Source organism: Lolium rigidum, chromosome 1 (assembly GCF_022539505.1).
Source record: "Lolium rigidum isolate FL_2022 chromosome 1, APGP_CSIRO_Lrig_0.1, whole genome shotgun sequence".
In the NCBI taxonomy this organism is placed as follows: Eukaryota; Viridiplantae; Streptophyta; class Magnoliopsida; order Poales; family Poaceae; genus Lolium; species Lolium rigidum.
In genome coordinates, this window is record NC_061508.1 from 299,422,065 (window position 1) to 299,437,089 (window position 15,025).

At 48.6% G+C, this 15,025-nt stretch overlaps 1 protein-coding gene across 1 annotated transcript; it reads left to right on the forward strand.

Annotated features, from left to right (window-relative positions):
* The first annotated feature begins 132 nt into the window (after positions 1-132).
* LOC124660684 (DIBOA-glucoside dioxygenase BX6-like) lies at positions 133-14,336 on the forward strand. The gene is made up of 2 exons (XM_047198508.1): positions 133-375; positions 13,482-14,336. The coding sequence occupies exons 1-2, from the start codon at positions 133-135 to the stop codon at positions 14,334-14,336; spliced, it is 1,098 nt and encodes a 365-aa protein (XP_047054464.1).
* The last annotated feature ends 689 nt before the right edge of the window (positions 14,337-15,025 follow it).

Below are 15,025 nucleotides of genomic sequence, written 5' to 3' on the forward strand. Positions count from 1 at the left end.
GGCCACCCCAGCGCACGCATATACGGAGTAGACGACGCCACAGCGCCGATCACCGCATCAAAGCAAGCAATCAAGTACCAGCTCTCACAACACTCTCTAGTCTCCATCAGAGTCCGGTTGTCGGCCGTCATCATGGCCGCCACCCACACCACAGACCGCCGCCAAGTTCTGCAGGCGTTCGACGACACCAAGGCTGGCGTCAAAGGCCTCGTCGACGCCGGCGTCAGGACCGTCCCGCCAATTTTCCACCACTCTCCCGATCCCCATCCCACTTCTTCCTCCTCGGCCACCATCCCGGTCATCGACCTCTCGGCCCGCCGGTCCGATGTGCTCTCCCATTTGAAGGCTGCAGCGGAGACAGTGGGCTTCTTCCAGGTGGTCACTAGTGGAAACAGGGCCTTTTGCACCGGTTGGTAATGGCCATATGCACCGGATGGCCAACCGGTGCAAACCATCCGGTGCAAAAGGCCCCCCCCCTTTTGCACCGGTTCACTTACGAACCGGTGCTAAAGGGGACACCACGTGGCAGGCTGTGGGACGCTCGGCGGGGGAGCTTTTGCACCGGTTCGTAATACGAACCGGTGCAAAGGGTATGCCGCGGCAGCATTTTAGTGCCCTTCCCTGCCGCGGCAGACTCTGCCGCGGCAGGGAATTGCACTAAAATGCTGCCGCGGCAGAGACTCTGCCCCATTCGAAACACGGTATAATATTAATGCAGACAATTCAAATATATATATAGGAAACCATTATATTACATATATCGATCAAAGTGACACACGTTCATGCATATATATATGTCTACATCAACTTTGATATTGGATGTCGGCCACATAGTGTTCTCCGTCTGGAGCTATGACTTGCTCAAGTAAGAATCCTGCCAGTTCTTCTTGAATTGCTCGTACACGCTCAGTTGCTAGAAGACCGTTCCGCAACCGTTCGATCTAATAATTTGAAGAAGGTACGGTGGTTAATATATATATGTGTGTGTATGTGAATGAAACACAAGGTGATAAAATAAAGCCATGAATGTTGTTTACTTACATCAAGTTGTTCCAAAATATCCCTCACATGGTGGGTATTCTGGCGGATGAACTCGCAAACGTAGAACCCGCATAAATTATTTCCGTCCTCTTGCCTCAAGCACTTTACGAGAACAAAGTTCAATCAAAATAATATATATATAATCAAGGATGATAATAATGGTATTGAAACTAGAATCAAAGAGATGCGCGGCCTAGCCAGTAGTACTTACCGGTACATGTTTTATTTGAAGTTCTTTATTCTTTAAACCCGGAGCTTTGTTGGTGAACCGTTTCCAAGCCTTGTGGAGGATATCAGCCATGTCCCCCCACACCTCAAGGGGTTTACTCTTCGAGTCCATGACTTCTACTATCCCGGTGTCGGGTTCAATGACTAGCAGGATATAGTGAAACCTGCGGACACACATATATATATATGCATAACTCATCAATTACACTTAACACATGGAGTAAGCGAAAAGATTTAATGTGTGAAGACGAGTAACACTCACGCGAAGTTGTAAGGAAATAGTATTGCCCTTTTGTATGAGTTTTTCCTTAAGACATATACCAAGTTATTCTCCGTGTCCTTGGGAGAGTTGTCAACAGTATACCCATTCACGGTATATGGGTCAACGAACCCAAGATCATAGATTTGCCCCTTGCGGCATTCGCGGATCTTCATTCTGCATAATACAGTGAGAGTATGGTTATATGCATGCAATAATGGACGAGCCGCGGTAGAGGCTTAATTACATAAATAATACTTACAGACAGTATGCACTCAGGAGAGATTTGTCGAGGGCGTCTTGGTTGAATAACTGAAATAATTCACAAAATTCGATGTTCATCACGTCATTTCGCCCGTAGTGGTCATCCGTGATTGCCACCATGATCCGGTTCTTACCATCCTTACATGCATCCATGTACCAATTATGCAGTCTTCGCAGTTGTGTTGATAGATTAGGCAACTCCTCAGCTCTGACAAGAGGTTGCCCGTACTTGTACTGGTATGCTATTTGGACATCATCACCCTTGAACAGGAATTCTGCATCGATGCGGCATAAGTACTCAGGAATACTCATACCGGCCGCATCTGCCTCATCTTTGTATAGTTTTACCATCATCGGATCAAGGCACGCTAGGACATCGGGATACACTTGGAGCGGGGGGCACGAGTTTTCCGGGCTCCAAGGCTGGGAACTGGTTTCCCTTCTACCTTACTTTTTTCCCACCGCTCTCTTGTTAACACATTTGACTTGCGAATAGACCGGTCATAGTTTGATGAAAGACTTGGCTCAGGTTGATGAAGGTTCTTCAGCAGTTTCAACTTCTTTTCCAGAGATATAGCTGGCTCCGGCTCAAGCTGGGGCTTTTTCAGTTTCAACATTTGTTGCTTGTGCTTCGTTCAGCTACGATCTTGGCATTTTCCTCAAGCTTGTATAGTCATAAGGTCTCTTGGGAGCAACCTTAGGCACTCTTGGGAGGGGCTCTTGTTTGCGTCTCGGTGATTTGTTACGACTCAGCTGTGTCGTAGCGGTCCGCCTAATTTTCCTCTTAGACTTGGGTGGCGGAGAAGGCTCACGCGGCGGCGGAGATGGCTCATGCGCCGGCGGGGAAGGCTCACGCGGCGGCGGAGATGGCTCACGCGCCGGCGGGGAAGGCTCACGCACTGGAGACGGCTGCATCGGTGGTGAATGCAGGCTCGGTGGAGACCTTGTTGGCGCCTTCCAACCCGGAATCACAATGAATTCCTTTCGCCATAGAACTGTAGTGTTCTTGGCTTCTCCCAGCTCTAGCAAATCCCCTTCACCGGCAGGGTGGTCAAGCCTCAGCGGCCCATACCCATCCATAACTTGATCCACCCCGGCAACAGCGTATCCAGGTGGAACCGGATTGAAGTGGTATCTTTGATCAGGTACTGGCGGTAAGACATAGCCGATCGCCGCCTTGAGCGTTAAGTAGCCCATCGTTTGGAAATGTAGCTCACAAGGTGTCGACTCTGTGATAAAGTCCACAGGGTAGAGATCAGGAGGCATCTGCGGATCCACGGGGGAGGGAGGAGCCATCTGCGGATCCACATCTGCATCATCACCAGGCAGCTCCGTGGAAGCCACGCTGCTTTTCCGCTGAGATCCCTGGCCGGTAGCATCGAATGCAACTTCTTCTATCTGCGGATTAGGTTGAGGTTGGGTGACTGTGGCTGAGCCTGACATTATCATCCTCACTTGCTCCTCTAGCTTAGCAACGCGTTCTTGAACCACATCCTTTTGCCTCTGATGGCTTCTATCGGGATATTTCTTCGTTTCTGCAGGAAACCCAATACACCACGGCTTGCCACCTGGTATGGTTCGTGTTCGTCCTGGGTGTTCAGGATTCCCAAGGGCGTGTGTGAGCTGGTCCTTCTCTCTTCCGGGACGGAACTTCTTTGTCAAGAAAAAGAAGACTCCAGATTTCAACGGCCCCTATGAGAAGATAAAAGACCACTGGGAGGCATTTGTGAAGTACAAGACATCGGAGAGGGCAAAGACAAGGTCAGACAACAACAAGAAAAATGTTGCTAATAAGATGTACTTCCATACCATGGGGCGAGGAGGCTACAAGGCTGGCAGACCCAAGTGGGAGAAATGGGAGAATGACCTAATTGCAAAGGGGATCCAGCCAGAGGTACGGAAATGGAACCAGCGTGCGTCCTTGGGAATCCTTTTGCACCGGTTCCAGCCACGAACCGGTGCAAAAGGTCCCCAGTTGGACTGAAATTTTTGTTGTTTATCTGTTTATCTTCTCGCCTTTTTTATCTGTTTCGCGCGGGATCGAGTTCCCGCCACGACGTTGCGCGGGTTTCCGCCACGAAGCCGCGTGGGATATGTTCCCGCCACGACGCCGCGCTGGACATTTTCCCGCCACGACGCGCAGCGCGGAGATTTCCCGCCTAAACGCCCTCTATAAATAGTACGCCCCCGTGTCTCCCATTTCACTCATCACTGAACCCTAGCCCATTGCACAATTCCTCCAAAGCCGCACCCGCCGCCGGTGGAGGTAGACCCGCAGCTCGCGGAGATAGAGGAGTGGGAGGAGCTGCAGCAGCAGCTGTGGCAGGAGGCGGCAGCCAGGAGGGCGGCAGCGGATGAGGTGGACCTGCAGCTCGCGAGAGATAGAGGAGTGGGAGGAGGCGGCGCTAGCGGCTACCATAGAAGCATTTGAGAGGCAGAGTCTCCAGGAGCTGCATAAGCGGCCGCGTGTGGCGGATCTGGATAGTGAGGAGATGCATAAGCGTCGTCATCAGGAGGAGCTGCGGCAGGAGGCGGCAGCTAGGAGGGCGCGACGGATGCGCGGAAGAACTAGTAGAAGTTGTTATTTTAGTTTAAATTTAGTTAATGTTAAATTTCAATAAAGCCGTGTTGTCGTTGTTTTAGTTTAAGTTTAGTTAACGTATCTTGTTAAATTTCAATAAAGTCGTTGTCGTTTTATCCCGGTTAATGGCTGGAACCGGTGCTAAAGACGGTTGATTAGTTTATATACCCCTTTTATCCCGGTTCTTGGTTGGAACCGGTGCTAAAGATGGTGGATTAGTTTATATATCTTTTTATCTCGGTTCCTGGCTGGAACCGGTGCTAAAGATGGGGGGCTAAATCCGGGGAGGCTTATCCGTTGTTTGCCTTATCACGGGGTGGTTTCATGCTGGGGGAGGGGATTATCGCGGAGGCACACACCGCTATATATAGCCCCCCCCCGGGGAGAGTAGAGAGAACAAAGAGAGAAGATGCAACGACCAAGAAGGAAAGAGCCTCTCCGGCGAAGTTTCTCGAAGATGTCTTAGATGGCCGGCCGTCTTAGACATCTTCGGAAACTTCGCCCGAGAACTCTTCCCGCAAGCAAAAGCTAGGAGTCCCGCTCGCATGCTGCTAGTATACACCCAACAAATAGTAGCTCAGGGTAAGGAGGGGAGAGCATAGAGAGCTTCCAGGGAGCTGGTATATAACCCGACGATGGCGACCTCGAAGGAAAGAGCCTCTCCGGCGGAGTTTCTCGAAGATGTCTTAGATGGACGGCCGTCTTAGACATCTTCGGAAGCTCCACCCGAGTAACTCTTCCCGCAAGTCCCGCTCGGAAGCTGCTAGTATACACCCAACAACCAGTAGCTGAGGATAAATTTCCAAACATGGATAATTGCATTTAGTTCAAACGACCAATGTTACTGATACATATCACAACAAACGCTTCAAAATATGAGCTCAAGGTACAGGATAATAATTAATACATTATGATCGCTTCGACTGTAACCATGGAGTATCTTCAGCATTCAACGCGATGGTTGGATCAATGTTCACTGTGAAGGGCGGAATTTCAGCAAACTTATTATAATCTTCTGACATGTCTGTCTTGTCCTCGACTCCCACGATGGTTCTTTTCCCCGAAAGAACTATGTGACGCTTTGGCTCATCGGATGAGCTCGTTTCCTTATGTTTTCTTTTCTTCGGTCTAGAGGACATGTCCTTCACATAGAAAACCCGAGCCACATCATTGGCTAGGACGAATGGTTCATCTCGTAACCAAGATTGTTGAGATCCACTTGTTGTCATTCCGTACAGCTGGTCTACCTTTACCCCTTTTCCATCCAGCTTGAACCATTTGCACCGAAATAAAGGGACCTTCAAAGAAGGTCCATAGTCAAGTTCCCATATCTCCTCTATGTAACCATAATATGTGTCCTTTTTCCCACTTCTAGTGTTTGTTGCATCAATGCGGACACCACTGTTTTGGTTGGTGCTCTTTTTATCTTGGGCGAACGTGTAGAAGGTATTTCCATTTATCTTGTACCCCTGGAAAGTCACTATAGTCGAAGATGGTGACCCGGCCAACATGTACAACTGATCTACAATATCGTTGTTATTAATGAGATGTTCTCGGAGCCAACCGCCGAATGTCTGCATATGTTTATACGTAATCCAGTCTTCAGACTGCCCCGGATGTTTGGAGCGTACAATATTCTTGTGATCAGTGATATACGGGGTCACCAAGGTGGAACTTTGTAGAACTCTGTAGTGTGCTTGAGTGAAAGAAATGCCGTCCCTACATATCATTGATTTCCTTCCTAACGTGCCTTTTCCACTTAGTCGCCCCTCATGTCGCGATTCAGGAACACCAATCGACTTAAGGTCAGGAATAAAGTCAACACAGAACTCAATGACCTCCTCTGTTCCATAGCCCTTGGAGATGCTTCCTTCTGGCCTAGCATGGTTATGAACATATTTCTTTAAGACCCCTATGAACCTCTCGAAGGGGAACATATTGTGTAGAAAGACAGGACCGAGGATGGCAATCTCTTCGACAAGGTGAACCAGGAGATGTGTTATAATATTGAAGAAAGATGGTGGAAACACCAACTCAAAGCTAACAAGACATTGCACCACATCCTTACAGTAACCTTGGAAGACTAGCTGGATCGATTACCTTCGAGATATCGCATTAAGGAATGCACATAGCTTCACAATGGGTATTCGAACATTTTCCTAGCGAAGCCCCTCAGTGCAACCGGAAGCAACTACGTCATAATAATGTGGCAGTCATGCGACTTCACGTTTTGGAATTTTTTCTCCGCCATATATATAATTCCCTTTATATTTGATGAGAATCCAGACGGCACCTTGATACTGTAAAGGACTTCAAAAAAGATATCCTTCTCTGCTTTGGTAAGAGCGTAGCTGGCAGGACTTAAGCGACTCCCTGTATCCTTGTAATTCTGTTCTTGCTTGTCTTTTGGGACTTTCATACGATACTGGTCCTCCCGTGCTTCTGGTGTATCTTTTGTCTTCTCATACACGCCTAAGAAGCCTAGCAGGTTCACGCAAAGATTCTTCGTCACGTGCATCACGTCGATTGAAGAGCGGACCTCTAGGACTTTCCAATAGGGTAGATCCCAAAATATAGATTTTTTCTTCCACATGGGTGCGTGTCCGGTAACGACGTCATTCGTAACAGATTGACCGCCAGGACCCTTTCCAAAGATTACTTTTATGTCCTTGACCATATCAAGTAAAGCATCACCGGTACGAAGTTCGAGGCTTCACCCGCGATCTGCCTCACCTCCGAAATGATTGCCTTTCTTTCGACGGGGTGCCTCTTTGGAAGAAATCGACGATACCCCAGTACACAACCTTCTTACATTTATGCAAATAGGCACCTTCGGTCTCATATAAACGGTGCGTGCATGCATTGTATCCCTTGTTTGTCCGTCCCGAAAGGTTACTAAGAGCGAGGCCAATCATTGATGGTCACGAAAAGCAATGCTCGTAGGTTAAATGACTCATGTTTGTACTCATCCCATGCATGTACACCTGGTTTGCTCCACAACCTGTAAGAGTTCTTCAAATAATGGCTGTAGGTACACATCAATGTCGTTGCCGGGTTGCTTTGGGCCTTGGATGAGCACTCGGCATCATAATGAACTTCCGCTTCATGCACAACCAAGGCGGAAGGTTATAGATACATAGAGTTACGAGGCCAAGTGCTATGACTGCAGCTCTGCTCCCCAAAAGGATTCATTCCATCCGTACTTAGGCCAAACCTTAAGTTCCTCGGGTCATCCGCAAAATCCGGGAACTCTCTATCGATTGTCCTCCACTGCGACCCATCAGCGGGGTGTCTCAACGATCTCGTCTTTCTTACGGTCTTCTTTGTGCCATCGCAACAACCTGGCATGCTCTTTATTTCCGAACGGACGTTTCAACCGTGGTATTATAGGAGCATACCACATAACCTTGGCAGGAACCCTCTTCCTAGGGGGCTCGCCCTCAACATCACCAGGGTCATCTCGCCTGATCTTATACCGAAGTGCAGTGCATACCGGACATTTTTTCAAATTTTCATACTCAGCGCGTGATGACCCACAAGTATAGGGGGTGTATCGTAGTATCTTCGATAAGTAAGAATGTCGATCCCAACGAGGAGCAGAAGGTGTTGACAAGCAGTTTCGATGAAGGTTTCACTGTAAATGCTCACGGACAAGTATTCGGGGGTTTTGATGTAACGAGATGAATAAAGTACGAGTAAGTAAAGTGCGAGAGTAATAATTGCAGCGAGTGGCCCAATCCTTTTTACCACAAAGGACAAGCCGGTTTGTTTACTTATAATGACCAAACGTTCTTGAGGACACACGGGATTTTAGTCTAGTGCTTTCGCTACATACGGCAAATTAATCTTCATTGTTTTGATAAGTGTTGTGTGGGTGAACCTATGCTAATGTACCGCCCTTCCTAGGACTAATACATACTTGTGATTATACCCCTTGCAAGCATCCGCAACTACAAGAAAGTAATTAAGATAAATCTAACCACGGCCTTAAACTCGAGATCCCGCTATCCCTCCTGCATCGATATACCAACGTGGGCTCAGGTTTCGTCACTCCGAGCAACCCCGCAATTGGCAAACGAGTACAAGATGCATTCCCCTAGGCCCATAAAGGTGAAGTGTCGTGTAGTCGACGTTCACACGACACCACTAGAAGAATAACACCACAACTTAAATATCATAACATTGAATATTACTCAACCATACTTCACTACTAACATTTAGACTTCACCCATGTCCTCAAGAACTAAAAGAACTACTCACGAGACATCATATGGAACATGATCGGAGGTGATATGATGATGAATAACAATCTGAACATAAACCTTGGTTCAACGGTTTCACTCAATAGCATCAATAACAAGTAGAAATCAACACGGGAGAGTTTCCCCTATCAAACAATCAAGATCAAACCCAAATTGTTACAGCGGTGACGAGGTTCAGCGGTGGAGACGGCGGTGATGATGATGAAGATGATGGTGATGGTGATGGAGATGATGTCCAGCTCGATGATGGTGACGATGGCGTCGATTTCCCCCTCCGGGAGGGAATTTCCCAGCGAGATCTCAGCTGCTCGGAGAGCTCTTTTCTCTCTGGTGTTCTCCGCCCCGCGAGGGCGGCTGTGGCTCTTCGCGACGTACCCCTAGAGCTTAGGTTTTCGGGACGAAGGAGTACGCGAAGAAAAGGAGGCGAGAGGGGGCCGTGGGCCCCCTTCTCACGGGCGGCGCGGCCAGGCCTTGGGCCGCGCCGGCCTATGGGGTGGGCCCACCTCGGGTCCCCTCTTCTCCCCTTCGGCTCCCTTCGTCATCCGGAAAAATAGGATTTTTCGTATAATTTCCGTCAATCGTTGATCTTCCGAAATATTGCATTCTGACGGTGCTTTTTCCAGCGGAATCCTGGCTCCGGTGCGCGATCCTCCAATAATCATGAAACATGCAAAATAGATGAAATAACATAAGTATCATCTCCAAATATGAAATATATCAATGAATAACGACAAATTATGATATAAAATAGTGATGCAAATTGGACATATCAGCGCGGTAGAGGATGCAGTCATTAATGCATGCATGTATCTTCAGCACCTCTAATCCTAGAGGGCAGAGAACCTTCTTTGCTTCGTACGTACTGTCAGGCAATTCGTTATTCTTCGGAAACCTCCTCTTCATTATTTTTAGTAACTTCTCAAATGGCTTGTCATATATACCAGTCTCTGCCTTCCATTGCAGCAACTCTAGGGTGGCACCGAGCTTTGTGTTGCCATCTTCGCAATTTGGGTATAACTTCTTTTTGTGATCATCTAACATGCCCTTTAACTTTCGCTTCTCGTTTTACGTTTACGCATCTCTGTGTGCATCGGCGATGGCCCGACGAAGATCATCATCAACGGGCTCATCTGATGCCTCTTCATCTTGATCACCTCCTCCTGCATCTTCATCTTCATCATGCCCTGTTGCAGTATCATCGTAGTTAGGGTACATATCATCATCCTCTTCTTCTTCGTCGTCTTCCATCATAACTCCTCTTTCTCCATGCTTGGTCCAACAATTATAGCTGGGCATGAAACCTTTCCAAAGCAGGTGGGAGTGAATGACTTGCCATTCAGGGTATTGCTTCAAGTTATGGCAATCAACACATGGACAACACATAAAACCATCCGCCTGTGGGTTTTCCTGAGCCACGCGGAAAAATTCTTCCAGGCCCGATCTTAACTCGGGTAGACGTCGGTCAATGTACATCCATTGCCGCCGGTTCATCTACATCAAATAATTAATTAAGTTTATCAATAAACAATTACAAAACATCATAATATTTATAACGACGCGGATTTTCTACCTAGGGTGATAGCTATGCACGCTGTTATCATCGTTGGATCATGCCCAGTGATTCGTACATCTATAACGTCCGTCACTCCCGTCCCTTAGTCCCAACTATCCTTATTTTTTGTGTGTTGTGCGCATGATGACGACACGATGACGACAGCAAGGCAACGTACAAAAAAAGTACTTTTTTGACAAAAAGAGGTGGGTTACATCGAAGCCAGCATGCTAGAGTTTGTTTTGTTTATTTTGAACCTCTTTTTTTTTACGAGCGACTCCTTTCCCGTGAGGATTTTCAGATTGTTTGGATATGAAAGGCGGGAGAATTAATTAACCTCGGAATGAAAAACATTAGGAGATAATTAACACAACTTTTCCCTCAACGAGTTTGTTTATTTGAACGGGACATAGGATCTAGACCGGGAAAACACCATGTACAAAATTAAACATTGACTCAGTTCCCTTGAATGGTAAAAAGCAAAATCCATCCACATCGGAAAAATAGGAGCTGAAGAAATCCTGATCGGAAAAATATCTCCACGCGTTTGCTTGGCCCCAACTTCTCTTTCCTCCCCCGACAACACCTGCAGAACAAAAAAGAATGTGGACAAAAAACTCGAATCTGGAAAAAACAATCTTTTTTTTTTTTTTTTGAATCTCAGCAGGAGAATCTGGAAAAAACAATCTTCGAGAGGACACAAAAGAGATTTCTTAATCATCTCGTAAAGTACCCAGAAGCAGCTCATGCACAAGCACCGATCGCAGTTGTTGGCAAGAAAAGATCAGAAGGTGAGAACTAATAAGTTGTAAAAAATCAGAACGAATAGATGATACGGAGATGGTCATCCAAGAAAATTTCATTACGGAGGGGGCATAGATCTTAAGCATTGATTACAACCTGAAAATCTCATTCCCTTCCAAGGTCACAAATAGAAACAACATGTGGATCTTGATCAGCAATACTCTTTTGGGTCTGCAAATACAAAAGAATCCTAACAGGCTCTAGAAAAAAATCAGGCAGGATCTAGAAAAAAAATAAACCGTGCCATTCTTAACATTGAGAGAAACTGCAAAGAAAAATAGTGTAGAGGGAATGTTAACAGGTTACGAATCAGTGTCAGGTGAGTTGCAAATCAAGAGAGAAACAAAGGAAAAAAGTAAAAGGAAGAATCTAGCTAGCTAGCATTAACCTTTTTCCTCTCAAAAGGTCACCGAAAGGAGCAGCAAGCCCTTTTGTCTCGGCAAGACGCCACAGATTGCAGCCACAATTTCTATTACTCGCATGATCTTCTACTAAAAAAATCTCCTATTTATCTCTAACCAGATTTCCCATAGATTAGTATTTATCTCTGGAGAAACACTTGAATAGGCAGAGGAGAGGAGAAATGTCAAACACCATGAATTGGTAGCAAAAGGAGACATCGCGAGGAACAAATCCATCCCAATTTCTCAACTAACAGGAGAAAATTCTCCCCCATACATATGGCCAGGCGCTTCAATGGGCATATGGAAGTTCTGACGAGATCCATGTGCGGGCACCCCGAAGCCCCCGACCGCTCGCCCAGCACCAGCTCTCAGACATAAATTTTGAAAGATTCACAGATTAACAGAACACATCCCATACATTACGTGGATGCCAAAAAAATTGATGGTTGAGCAGGAGAAAACAGAGAATCATCCCGATGCCAGCGCTGAATCATCCGGTCGTTGCCCCGCTGCGGCGACAGACCCATAAAGAACGGACGAAAAAGAAGATCTGGATCGGAAAAATTACTCGACATTGACCTGATTCCATCAAATGGTAAAGCTAAATACAGATCAGGAAAAAGGAGGTGAAGCAAATCGAGATCGAAAAAAACGAAGAAACAGGCCAACCATGCCGCATCGGACCCTTGCAAACGCACCAGCGAGCTTCCCCCAGCTGCCTCGTCGGATCGCTGTAGCCACCTCCAAGGGTAGCCGCTCTCAAAGTCCGACACACTGTTCTCACGTGAGGATGATGTGTGGCGTGAGCAAGATATTTAGGACGGCTCGCCCGGGACTTCTCCCCAAATCAGAGGGAAAAAATCACAGTGAAGGACCAGAAAGGGAAAATTCATGAATAAATCTTTGAATCATTAAAAATCAAATCGGTGTACCTTTCTAAATCCAAGAAAATTTGTGCAGAAGAAAATAAAAAAGAAAAGATGATCACACGAACTGAAAAGGGATCTAGAAAAGAGCTGGAAGGATTGGAGAGACGCCCCGACCATGCATCCCATCCGAGCTACAGGATGCAGTGTTGGTGGCCATCGCTCCATGCCGTAAGCTGGGCCTTGCGCGAGCTGCAGGAAGAGACCAGGGTGGGGAGGGAATCAGGGGCATGAGCGGTGGATTCGGCGGGGGTGCGCGGTGGATTTGGCTGGAGGCTAGCGGCAGAGCGGGGGAACGCCAGCCGACGCCGGTGGAAGGCGCGCTTGGTGGAGGTGATGGTTGGGTTTGGTGGTGGCGGTAGGTGTGAGGGGTTGTGAGCCTGACGACGGGCGTGATAGGCGGGTCGGGTGAGGAGGAGCCGTGCGGGTGGGTGGAGGAAGAGAGAGAAAACAAGAGGCTAACGGCGTTAGATCTATCAATGGCCTGAAATGTCTTATAGGGCGGATGAATGGCTGGACGAGGGTGCGTAGCTATTCCCCTAGGTAGTCCAGTATTTCCCATATTTATAAATAGTGGAAATTAGCACCGTATAAATGAAAGGGTAAAGTTGTTGCTTAACCTTGATCGAGGAGAAAAGAAAGAGGAGAAAGCTTAAGTGTCGCTCCGGCACCTCATCTCATTTTTGTTGTGTGTAAAATCAAGCGGCATCACTCTCTCAGACATTTCATCGAGCACCTTATGTGCATGCCAAAGAGAAGCAAGTTAGCACTCAACACACACCTTCTCCTAGCAAAAATGAAGTGAGTGGGCTGGTTGGCTGGGTAGCTGAGCTGAAATAGGGCTGGGGACCTTTAGCACCGGTTCGTGTTACGAACCGGTGCAAATGAGCTATCTTTTACCTGGTTCGTAACACGAACCGTGCTAAAGATTCCTCGGCGACTACGTGCTCGGCGACGAACCTTTTGCACCGGTTTGTGTTATGAACCGGTGCAAAAGATAGCTCATTTGCATCGGTTCGTAACACAAACCGGTGCAAAAGGTCCCTCGGCCGGCTGCGCCCCACGAACCGGTGCTAATGACCCCTTTTAGCACTGGTTCTTGCCAAATCCGGTGCAAAAGCCATCTGGGGCAAAAAAACCAAAGCCCTTGTTTCTACTAGTGGGTGAACCATGGCGTGTCAGCCGGCCTCCTCGCCGAGATGCTCGAGTCCATCCGCCGCTTCCACGAATCGCCGAAGGAGGCCAAGGCGCCGTACTACACACGCGACCTCACCAAGAAGCTCCAGTTCAACTCCAATTTCGACCTGCTTCAGTTGCCGGCGGCCAACTGGCGCGACACCCTCTTCTGCCGAGCGTTCCCGGACCCGCCAGGGCAGGGCGAGCTCCCGCCCGCCATGCACGGCGTCCTGCCAGAGTACTCTGGCGCGGTGCGCAGGATCGCGGTGGCGGTGCTGGAGCTGCTGGCGGAGGCGCTCGGGCTGGCGCCAAACCGGCTGGAGGAGATAGGGTGCGCGGATGGCGTGAGCGTGGTGGGCAACTACTACTCGCCGTGCCCCGAGCCTCACCTCACCCTAGGCACCAGCCGGCACTCCGACCCGTCGTTCCTCACCGTGCTCCTCCAGGACTACGACATTCCCGGCCTCCAGGTGCTCGTCACGGACAACGGCGGCGAGGAGGATAAGCGCCAATCGGTTCGGGTGGTCGTGCCTCCGGTGCCTGGCGCGCTGGTGATCAACGTGGGCGACCTGCTGCAGCTGGTGAGCAACGGGAAGCTGAGGAGCGTGGAGCACCGGGTGGTGGCCTACGGCAGAGCCAGGGTCTCCGTGGCGGCATTCGTCACCGCCAACCTGAATGCGACGACGGCAAAGGTGTACGGTCCCATCGAGGATCTGCTGTATTCGTCGGCGCCGCCGCTGTACCGGAGCATCACCATGCCGGAGTTCCTATCCCACTACAACGGCAAAGGCCTCGACGGGGGCCCGGTGCTCGATTATTTCCGTCTTCCTCACCCCTGATGCGCTGATCGATTTGATGAGATGGGATTTCGTACGTCTCGTGATGCACCGTCCGCGTACGAACCAATAAGGGTTGTGCTACATCGAGGTCGACCTCGATTCCTGGTAAAACAAGGTCAGTCCGATCAGGTGGACTTTCCTTTTCTGGCCCACCGTGGGCACCACGCACTTTCCTTTTTTGGCCCACCGTGGGGACCCCGCAGCATACGAGCATCTCCCACGTGAACGCCACTTTTTTTTTGGACCGCATCATAAAGCTACATCTACATCGGATCCCATCTTCTTCTTACCTGCTACATGTGCGCTAGATCCCCATCTTCTTCTTCAACACGCCAAGAACAAGGATGAACCAGGGAAGAACAGTCACATCCAGATTCTTGAAAAAAAACCTCCTCTCCTCTCGTCCAGTTCCCGCCACCGGTTAATCCGCTACATCGATTCAATCGGCTTGACGAAGAGATCTGCTACATTGAGGGAGAGATCTGCTACATATTTGCTTGTTTCGGATCCGCTACATACATATAGGGAGAGATCCGCTACATTGAGGGAGGGATCTGCTACATCCGACGACTAGCGGGTCCGGAAAATCACCTCCAGCCCCGCCCCCTGCTACATCGTCTATCCCTCTGCAAATTCAGTTGACTGGAGGTACTATCTTGACCAGATTCAGTTACATGCACCTTTCCCTT

What these genes read in the sequence shown, in the direction of transcription:
- LOC124660684 (XM_047198508.1), top strand. Translation starts at nt 133, where the DNA reads ATGGCCGCCACCCACACCACAGACCGCCGCCAAGTTCTGCAGGCGTTC. An exon ending in AGACAGTGGGCTTCTTCCAG is followed by an intron (nt 376 to 13,481) that starts GTGGTCACTAGT and finishes TGTTTCTACTAG; the next exon opens with TGGGTGAACCATGGCGTGTC.